This window comes from Strigops habroptila, chromosome 2, assembly GCF_004027225.2.
Source record: "Strigops habroptila isolate Jane chromosome 2, bStrHab1.2.pri, whole genome shotgun sequence".
NCBI classification, from domain to species: domain Eukaryota; kingdom Metazoa; phylum Chordata; class Aves; order Psittaciformes; family Psittacidae; genus Strigops; species Strigops habroptila.
This window is the reverse complement of record NC_044278.2, coordinates 9845928-9854629: the sequence shown is the minus strand read 5'-3', so window position 1 is coordinate 9854629 and position 8702 is coordinate 9845928. Positions and strand designations below refer to the sequence as shown.

The 8702-nt window shown below is 53.3% G+C and overlaps 1 protein-coding gene and 1 long non-coding RNA gene across 2 annotated transcripts; one reads left to right on the top strand and one right to left on the bottom strand.

Annotated features, from left to right (window-relative positions):
* Positions 1–8: 8 nt before the first annotated feature.
* Positions 9–8243, top strand: LOC115601523. Its single transcript, XR_003989375.1, has 4 exons — positions 9–82; positions 5777–5908; positions 6696–6703; positions 7781–8243. It is a non-coding gene; the product is annotated as an uncharacterized LOC115601523 (long non-coding RNA).
* On the bottom strand, positions 1654–3921 carry LOC115601522 (C-type natriuretic peptide 2-like). Its single transcript, XM_030471634.1, has 3 exons — positions 3823–3921; positions 2051–2342; positions 1654–1825 (listed from the first exon to the last, which is right to left on the bottom strand). Exons 1-2 carry the CDS (start codon positions 3919–3921, stop codon positions 2070–2072), a joined length of 372 nt encoding a protein of 123 aa, XP_030327494.1. The 3' UTR covers positions 1654–1825; positions 2051–2069.
* Positions 8244–8702: the final 459 nt, after the last annotated feature.

Below are 8702 nucleotides of genomic sequence, written 5' to 3'. Positions count from 1 at the left end.
ACCTCACACCGGGTTGTGTGGGGTCCGCAGTGGTCCCCGTGGGGTGGGGGGCGCGCTGCCAGCCGTGGTGGTGATGGTGACGGTGATGGTGATGGTGAGAGATGCCCCGGTGCCGGGGGAAGCCGGATCCTGTCCCTGCGGCACAGAGGTGTCCCCAGGGCAGGGAAGGGCGGCTGGGCCCCTGCCTGGGGAGGTGGGAAGGGTCCCCCGGTGATGGCCGGTGAGGGGCTGCCCCCTCGGGGCTCGCCGCTGCTAGCACCGCGGGGAATGGCATGTGCTACTTTCACCTGGTAACAAAGGAGAAGACCCCCTGTACCCCGGCTGCAGCCTGCGCCCCAATCCCAAGCCTGCTTGCACCCCAGCGTGGCAGTGGGGGCAAAGGGGCTACAGAGATGCTGCAGGCTCCCCGAGGGAGCAGCAGGTCCCCAGGCATCCCACATTCCCCCAGCACTGGGAGGCAGCGGGTGCTGGCTGAGGGCTCTCTCGCCCCCAGGCTGGGGACCCCAGGCCCGGGACCCCAGGCCATCTTTGGGTCCCTTAGGTGAGTTTCGCCATGTGTGATCTGGATGGGTCTGCTGGCCGGCCTCTTCCCCGGCAGGCCACGCGCCGCAGCGTGAACACCATCTTAATGAGGCACTGCGGCACTGCTGCTACCCGCGGGACGTGACGGCGGAAATCCTGCCCGTCTGCCGCCTCGGCCCGCCTTTGCTGGCTGCCTGCGAGAAGGAAGCGCTACCTGAATGGCTGCCGCTGCTGCCCAGCTCACAGCCCCCCTTCCGCATGCTGGGGTCGCTCACTGAGCCATGCCAGTGGCTTGGTACAGGGCTTGTGCAGCCCAGGTGCAGTGGGATAAACCTGCATTAGGCACAAGGCCCAGAGCATGGCCAAAATCCTCCATCCCATGGGGAGAGGGTCCCAGAGGAAGGTGGGATGCAGACCTGGGCTGGCAGGGGATGGTGGGAGCAGACCTGTCCCTCTGGCTGCTTGGCTGAGCAGGGCTTTGAACATGAGGAGGGAGGAGCAGAGTGGGGGAGCCATGCAGGTACGGGGGTGGGGGGCAGAGAGGGGTCACGCAGCTCGAACGTAACCCAACTCCCCTTATATATCACAGCTATTCCCGGTGCTGCCGAGGGGCTGGTGGCTAAGTTTAGACTCGGCTGATGTTACAACCTTTTCTTAAAGGCCAGGGGATGATGGCTCGCGTGGTACAGCGGTGGGGCTGGAGGGGTGCGAGCCCATGCCGGGGTTCCTGGCACCCCAGTCATGGCATGGCTCCCGGGGGCAGCTACTGCACAAACAGGAGGCCCCTCTGTTTGCTCAGCAAACACCGCAGCCCCGGGGGGCAGAGTGCGGCTGGGATGTGCCAACGCAGCCCTTCTGCCCCAGCACACGGTTGACATCTCACACCCCCCCCCCCCCCCCCAGCTCCGCCGTGGCCCCGGCAGCACCGCACTGCAACCGCGCGTGCCGCCCAGCCCACCCGGAATGGCGGCGTGCACGCAACATGGCCCCGCGCGTGGGGGCTCTGCCGCCGCTGCCAGCCCCGCACCCCCACACGGGCCCCTGGCCTGCGGGCAGCCGCGGCCTCACGCAGCGGTGCTGCTGCCGAGCGCGGATGCAGAGATTAATACAGCTCTGTTTAATGAGCAAGAGAGTCCTCGAGCACGGAGAGGAGGGAGGAGGCAGCCGTGGAACTGGGCAGCTTCTCCTCATACCGCTGCCGCTGCCACTCTTCCTCAGGGCAGATGCTTCAGGGCTTCGGCCGCCGGCACGCCGTGCTGGTTCCTGTGACGGTGCTGCCTGTGGGCGCCTGAATCTCCTCGGGCTGTGGAGAAGCAGGGCTGGTGAGCCGCCCAGCGGCGTGCAGCCTGCCTGCTCCCACTCCCAGCCCCCGGAACATGGGTGGTCTCATCCCAGCCTTTGCCCCGGCTGCAGGCAGGAGGTGGCCCCACAGCCCTTACTCCTGGTCCTCCCCACCACCCGTGCTCTCAAGTCTCCCCTTACATCTTCCCTGCGCACTTATTTAAGCCCTCACTGCTGGCCCTCTCACCTGAAAGCCCCCTCCGAGGCTAACACCCCAAACCACTGAAGGTCCCGATCCGGTCCAGTTTCAACCCAAAGCAGCCCCTGGGCACGGCCTTCCAGGCCCAATCTCCAGGCAGTGCCCACTTGCGACTGGAGAGGGTCTTGCGCCAGAGAGAGGGACGGGCAGCTCTGGCCCCAGACGGGAGGAAGGGGAGCGTGGAGGAGAGCAACTGAGGGCCAGAGCTGGACCCCTCCTTCGTGTCCTCTTCAGCCACTGTGGACTTGGGCTCCAGGGGCAGCAACTGGGAAAGGAGCATCTGCGATAAACAGAGAGGAGAGGGGGGTGAGAACAGAGTTGCCTGTGCTCCTGGTGAAAACCCTTGTACCCCCTTGTACCCCACTGCACACGCATTTATGATTTGTGCAGGACATTAAATGGTGCCTGCACACGGGCATTATGCCTGTGACACTGCATCCAGACACAGGGAATGGCTAGACCAGCAGCTCCTGCTGTCTGAAATGATTTTGCTATCCAAAAGTGCAGGCAGGCGGCACCTGGTGTGAGATTGCCTGCATGCAGATTGCCCTGCTCTTGTGTGTGTGTGTCACCAACACTCGGAGGGTAACAGGCTTCAGTCCTTGCTCCTTCTGCTGATGCTGAGCACCCCCATGTGCTCAGGCTGCTATGTGGCATTTCTTTTCATCCAGCGGGCTGGTGAGGAGGACAGACCAGCCCCAAATTCCTGCTGCTAAAGATGAGGGGGAGGCAGGAGCAAAGCAGGCAGGAGGGAAGGGGACTCTACATCTTTTGGGGATCCTGTAGGTTATCTGTGCTGGCAGACACATGCTGACCATACACCCCCGGCACTGCTGGCAGCCCCCGGCTGTAAGCAGACAAGGGATGGGAGGTGCATTTGGTGCAGTGGAGGCATGGCATGGCTGCCCAGGGAAGCAGCCTGCGGTAGCCATTCCACATCTGTCCCTCACGTGGGTGCTGGGCTAAGGCTAAAGATGCCTTTGTGCAACTCTTTTCGGTAGCGAGTTAATTGAAGCGGACACTGGCATCTTCAGCGAGGAGTGAAAGCGGTGAGTCATAGCAGGATCGGTCTTGTGATTTTAGTTCACGTCCTAACTACTTCCCTGTAGCTTTCCCAGGGTGACCTGAAGGCAAGGTGTTGGGGCTCAGATTACGGTTTGGGTAAGAGGGAGCTGGTTAGATTCGAAAGACGAAAGTGTTATTGCTATAATTGCTGAGGATGAGAGATTTACCCAAAAGAAGCAGCCCTTAGATGGCATCCTGAGGGAGGAGGGGGGCTCTTGGTCTTAAAGAGGGGCTGCTGTGAGGTGGTGCTGAGCTTAGGAGTGAAAATCCTGGCCTAACAGGATACATTTTCTCTCTGAAACCTCAGAAGCAGGCACTGAACATGATGAGGGACATGGCTGTAATTTCTGGTGGCTGCTGACACAAGCTGGAGTTAGACAGGACCAGACTGTGGTTAAAAGCCTCTGCAGGCAATGTGGGGAGGCCCACAGGCAGCCGGCCCCAGAGAGAGAGCACTAAAAAGCTTTTGTCTGTCCACTGCCTTGTAGTGCTGGTGCTTCTTAGGAGCTGGGTTACAAAGATACTGAATAAAGATAGAGCTGAAGTTGTTGGGATGAAGGTGAGGGAGCAATGAGAACAGATAGCAGCTTCTGATAGCTGGAATTTGGGACCACCATTCCATGTTCAAACATGACCTCCCCAAAGTGCCCCTCCACTCCTGAAACCTCCCTCAGCTCTCTCCCAGTCCCTCCTACCTGTAGCCTCTGTCCTGATAAGGACACAGTCTGAACGCTGGCAGAGAGCAGAACTAAGAGGAGGAAAAGCGAGCAAGGCCACGACTGGAACCCCAGCATCTTCTCCTTATCCTAGGGCTTGTGGGAGGTGAGGCAGGACCTGCAGCATCCGTGTCAGATGCAGTCCCTAGCCCCTCTTTGCCTTTATAGCTTTGGTTCTGGCAGGCGCCTGGCCCCCAGCTCTCTGCTGAACCACCCCCCGGAGCTCCTTAACCTTTCAGCCCTTTTGTCCAGGGTGATATATTTCAGGGTGAGCTCAGCAAGACCCCTTCCTTTAAAGAAAAAAGACACAAAGCTGTTTACTGAGTGTCTGGAAAGACAAATGTGAGTTGAGCTGCTGCTGGCCAGGACCTGGAGGTATCTGTCAGGGTCAGGAACAGGGTGACACTTTGAAACATATCCCAAAGGAGGACATTGAAGGCTGCATTGTATGATGATATTGAACATACTCCTGTATGAGAATGCTGTTAACGCTATTTCTCTAATCAGCGTGAATAACCGCTACAATGGTTGGCACACTGCTGACTGTGCAGAGCTCACACAAATTCAGGTCCATGACAATAAAGGCTTTCATTTTTAATACTTGTATCTCAGTGAGCTGGTTGGCCTGGGAATGAAGAGCTCTTGCTGCAGAAGGTGTGTGAATTCCGGCACTAACTCTATGGGATTTGTAGTGGTGATGGGAGCATGGCTCTAAGTACTAGCGGGCATGTAACTTGCAGGCTGGCTGTCCTGAGTCACCATCTGGAGGGCTGGGCTGAGTTTCCAGAGGAACCAGGACAGAAAAGAGCTCGTTGAGGCTCAGCTTGCACTTTCTCAAGCCCAGGCGCACAATGGAAGCAGGACGGCAAGGAGCAGATTCCTACCTCCTAAATCTTCTGGCCATTAGTTCCCCCTGCCTTTGTTTACCTCTCCCATTTTACTGTAGTTTCTCACCAGCTGAACAAGGCAATGAGGTCACTGTTTGGAGATCAGGGTGCAGAAGTCAGCCTGGGTGTGAAGACAGAAACTAATCAGGAAAGTTTTTCAGGGGAGCAGAGTGGGGGGACTGTACCCCAGAACAGGATTAGTAGTGGGTGTGCAGTAATAACACCTTACGCTTCCCTTTCTTCAGTACTTTTGCACAAAACAATTGGGTCAAAACTTGACAGGCAGTGTTCTGCTGCCTGCTTTTGTGTGTATATATATATTTAAGGAAATAATATAATAATAATAATAATGAAGTCTTTTGCAGAGATAACAAAAATCACAGTTCAGATATCTGCCCTTTCTTTCCCTCCTTCCTTCCCAGCATTTTGCATTTACAGATGCAGATTTCTGGATCCCTTTCTTCCCTGCCCAAGGAGCCAGGAAGCTTTATGAACCGTTTTTCATCCAGTCTGTGAAAAGTGAGTGTGGGACTTCAGTCTGGAAAACCAATGCTGGAGGCAGGAGAGGCTTTGCATAGGTGCACTAGGATGCATAGGGAGCATCCAAGTATGGTGGCTCCACTTGATACCTGCGACCCTGCTAGTTGCAGAGCAATTCTCTCGTGAGCCTGTCTGGCAGTGCCCTGTCACCCGCTTGCCTGGGCCAGCTATCCAGGGCATGCCAACAAATGGAGGTGCTCTCTAGGCCCCGGCTAACGGCCTCCACCGAGACATTTTATGGGGAACAAGATTGCTTTAATACCAGCCTTTTAAGCTACAAAGCACAAGTGACGTGCTGCTCAGGCGAGGATTCAGATGGGGTGCCTGTGCACAAGCAGAGTATGGGATATGTGCGCACAGCATCCGTGTGCTGGGTGCGGTGGGGTATGGAGTTTTGCAATGTGAAAGTTCTGGAGGGTGGGAAAGAGAGGAAGGAGGATGGGAAATGAGCACACGTTCATCCCATATGCAAGAGGTCTCAGAGGATGTTATTCTGTACTTCCTAGTCACATTTGACCATCCAGAAGCAGCTGAGTCAGTGTGCTAGAGCATTCATGCTCCCAGCAAGACAGCCGCAGGCAGATGTGTCTCCGGTTGAATGCCCCGGTTCCAGGAGTCAGCTCTTTCCTGAGCAAAAGGTAAGTACAAAAGCAACAATACTTTATACCTACAAAATGTAAGGTGGTTTGATCTGGCATCCCTTGAATGCGGTGGCCCCCATACTGCAAGAAGAATGCCAGAAATGTGTTTACAACTGCTCCAAATTCCAGCCCACTTGCACGCAGACAGCCCTGCAGGGATGGACAGGCTCTGAGCTCTCAAGTGGCAGGTCCCTTCGTCGGGTCCAGCAAAGGCTGGGGCTAGCAAGAGGGAAGAAGTCATCACTGTCCCATAACAAGCAAGAAACTTCAGAGACTATAGAAAATTTGCAAATTTTCTTGCAAATTCTTGCAAATTTGCAAATCCAGCAAAATCTCAATAAATTGCAGGTGCTCGATGACTCAGGTGCCATGAAGTTACAATTGCTCTGTGTCCCAGATCCTTGCTGGGATTGCAGTAGAACTGAATAGTTGCTCTGACATGTGCTGCCCATGACTGTGAAGTGAAAAGGCTTTGGCAGACAACGAGTCCCCGACTGCCCCAGTTTTCACAGACTCAAATAGGTTATTGTCCTTCTTTCTTCTCTGGTGCTAACAAGTTTCTTCTATAAAAACCCTTCCCCCTCTGATGCTGAGGCACTGATTCTAGAGCTTGCAATAGCACCAGAAAAGTGGTCTGCTGAATCACAATCAGTCTTTTACAAACAATTGCTTATAAAGGACAGGAGCAAGGCAACCGGAGAGTGGGAGGGCTAGAAAGTGGGTGAAGTACCCTGGGGAAGAGGTGGTGATGGAAAGGGCTGATGGTTGCTGCAGGCCCTAGAAGCAAGGACAGTGTCACATCATTCCACTGGCACCATGCGTAGGAGTTTGGAGCCCACCGTGATCAGAGAATGGAAACACCATTGAGTATTCCCATTGACTCAGAAGCGAGGGAGTAGGATTATTCCTTCCATATCAATTCCCTGGTCAACGTGGCAGCTACTGAAATCACTGCTTGCAAGAAACAGAAGGGCAGCAACCAGCTAAGGCAGCAGCCACTGTGTAGCTGTTCAAACCCCTCTTGGATTTTGTTTTGTCTTTCTGCAGGATTTCCTTTGTTCAGGACACAGGATTGCTAATTCCTCCTGTGCCAGGGAGTAGAGGGGGCTGCTCCACCTGAACAGCCTGCAGAGAGGGACCAACAGGAGCTCCCGCTCACTGACTTACCCTCACCTGACCAGGCAGTGCTGTGCCCAGGAAAGAACATAAGATTGACTGCAAGCAGTGAAGGAGCCACTGTGTCAGTCCAGTCATTGACTGCCAAACCCTCCTTCGGTCTCAGAAAGGTGATTGCGTCTCTCCTGAAGGAAAAGCATGGCCTGAAGGAAAGCCAGTGTTTAGACAGTTGTATGGCTACCTTGCTTCCCCCATTCCTATCTCCCTCACTGCAGTCTTGTCAATATATTATTTCATACATACGCAAGAATTACTGCACAGACTTGTAAAGCCTTGAGCCTAGTTAGAAATCCATATATGCTGTTCTTTTTCTTTCATTCCCATTTGTGAGTGACATATCCCATGGGTGGTGATGGGGGAATCATGTACAGAAGGCACAACTGTGTGTTGTATTTACTGTTCATGCCATAGCTGCTGCTTCTGCCTCATGTAGCCTTCACCAAGTATTCTTCTAGAGAGGATAGGAGAGAGGGACAATATTGCTGTAGCTTTCTGATCTTTATATTTCACATGATTATCTCTTACTGGGGTGCTCTGAATTTGGGGAGGGTATTTATATTGGTATCTGGCTATTACACTAGTGGTGGCAAGGGGGTAGATGTTTCACCCCATCAGTCTCTCAACTACTCTTTTATACAACCATGTTTATGTCCATAGCAGTCTCTTATCTCTATTTGTGCAGCCAGACTCGAGGAGAACTGAGTCACAGGCTCTACTTGCTGGCAGACCAAGGGTGACCACGACAACTGCAGGAACTTGGTAGATCCTCAGAGACAGGGACTGTGATCAGGAGCCTGCTGATAGGAGGGCTCTTCCTATTCCTGCCCAGCTGGCGACTAGCCTGCTTTCTAGGTGACTGATAGGTAAGAGGAAATAATTCTGTACTAATAGCTCTGGGACAAATGCCAACTTGCCAGTGAGACAGGAGGTTAAACATTGAGTGGATAACACAAAATCACATTTAGGGCACTTCGTGTTCACATGGCAGTCCAAGGAGTGCCAGGACCAACTTGAGCACTGATGTGGCATTCCTGGAAGGACAGAGCTTATGTGCCAGTCTTATTTGAAACATAACTGGCTTCCCAGCAAACATATTCCAACAAGCGCAGTGAAACAACCAGTGTTACCAGTACACTTGGTAACTTGAGCAAATTGGAGTTAGAATTCTCTTTGCCTAAAGTTTTTATGTTTAGTGTTGTTTTTTTCTTTTAAAAACTTTTAAAAGTTATGTCCTCACCCCCTAATCCCTCAACTCCTATTTGAGGAGAATCTGTAGAAGAAAAAGATGCAGGTAACTTCCCCTCAAAACCTTGCTGGGCTTTGCAGGGCAAGAGCTTCCAAAATGATGAAACATAAAAGGGCCTAAACCCAGCAAAATCATATCAGTCCTCTGCTAAGAGAAGCTAAATGGTGTACTTACAACCACGTACAAAATGGGAAGAGAATGAGCATTTGGCGCTTGGTGGATAGTTTGGTTCTTAAAAAGATTTTCTTCCAAAGATTTTTTTATCAGAGCAGCTTAGTTTCAATGTTCAAATTATTCATTGATGACCTGGATGAAGGGGCAGTGTCCCCTCAGCAAGTTTGCTGATGTTACAAAACTGGGAGTGGCTGA

Bases quoted from the DNA above. Each gene is read 5' to 3' on its own strand.
- LOC115601522 (XM_030471634.1), bottom strand. From the start codon at position 3,921: ATGCTGGGGTTCCAGTCGTGGCCTTGCTCGCTTTTCCTCCTCTTAGTT. The intron at 2,343-3,822 runs GTAGGAGGGACT...TGTTTATCGCAG, and splicing joins TATCAGGACAGAGGCTACAG to ATGCTCCTTTCCCAGTTGCT.